This window comes from Hipposideros armiger, unplaced genomic scaffold, assembly GCF_001890085.2.
Source record: "Hipposideros armiger isolate ML-2016 unplaced genomic scaffold, ASM189008v1 scaffold_111, whole genome shotgun sequence".
Taxonomy (NCBI): domain Eukaryota; kingdom Metazoa; phylum Chordata; class Mammalia; order Chiroptera; family Hipposideridae; genus Hipposideros; species Hipposideros armiger.
Genome location: NW_017731461.1, coordinates 129,889 through 130,986, shown reverse-complemented (window position 1 = coordinate 130,986; position 1,098 = coordinate 129,889). Strand labels below are relative to the sequence as shown.

Below are 1,098 nucleotides of genomic sequence, written 5' to 3'. Positions count from 1 at the left end.
ATTTTCTTAGCTCCTGCCACCTTCCACTCACCTTGCCCAAAAGCTCTTCAAACTCTGGGGACCATTCCTGCATCAGCATGTCAACATCAGGCATGGGCCTAAAGTATAGGGTATATAAAGTATATAAACAAGAAGCATGGACAAGTGACATCAGCAACCTCTGGATCAGGATATTTAGGATGAAAGGAGGCTCTCAGTCTGGCACATTAGGATTTCAGGAGAACATGGACTCAGCAGACCAATCTTACCCAACCCTGGGGTTTGGAGAAGCTGGCCAAGTAATACTACCAGATAAATCACAATTCTTATATCTGCAGTCTCAGCCAGGAACTGCCAGGATCCATAGGACCTCAGGTTGATCAAATATGTCCCCAGCTGTTGGGCTGTCTTCTCAGAAGAAAAGCATTCACAGGTGGTGAAGGTTACCATGGGTTACTGTGGTAAAGAATGTGGTATTTCTTACCTAGTATAGTGCACAGTTGCAGGGGGCTTAGAACGATGTAACTCAGAGATGCTCTCAATCCATGTGTCAATGGCTTTGGGATTCTTTTCTGCATCTTCCAGGCTCTTTACTTTCATATGTTGCTAGAAAAACAAGGGGGAAGCCTGGCTGATGGCACTGTAGTAGCTTTCTTGTTTTTACAGAGTGACTCATCATATACTGTTATTTTATATATAAGGCAGCTGATGAGAAGGGATGCCTGACCGCAGCCAATTGAAGATTACAGGAAACCCTGATAAAAGTTTCTGGAGCCATGGGACAAGGGCAGGTCAATAGGATAAGACTGACCACAATAAGATACCATTTCACACCTACTAGGATGGCTAGAATAAAAAAAGACAATAACAAGGGCTGATGAGAATGTGGAGAAATTGGAACTCTCATTCATTACTGGTGGGACTGTAAAATGGTTCAGCCACTTTGGAAAACAGTTTGGCAGTTCCTCAAAATATTAAACAGTTACCATATGGCCCAGCATTCCCACTCCCACATATATATCTAAGAAAAATGACAATACATGTCCATGCAAAAACTTGTATATGTTCATAGTAGCGTAATAAAAGTAGAAACAACTGGGGCCGGCTGAGTGGCGCGAT

General features: G+C 42.9%; 1 protein-coding gene across 6 annotated transcripts in view; it reads right to left on the bottom strand.

Moving 5' to 3' along the window:
• IFT46 (intraflagellar transport 46) overlaps positions 1–1,098 on the bottom strand; it is a 17,819-nt gene that overhangs the window by 4,884 nt on the left and 11,837 nt on the right. For all 6 annotated transcript variants that reach the window (XM_019647371.1, XM_019647372.1, XM_019647374.1 and 3 more), the window contains 2 exons: positions 464–585; positions 32–98 (listed from right to left, as the gene is read on the bottom strand). In XM_019647371.1, coding sequence (XP_019502916.1) covers positions 32–98; positions 464–585 — 189 coding nt within the window. The remainder of the gene's footprint in view (positions 1–31; positions 99–463; positions 586–1,098) is intronic.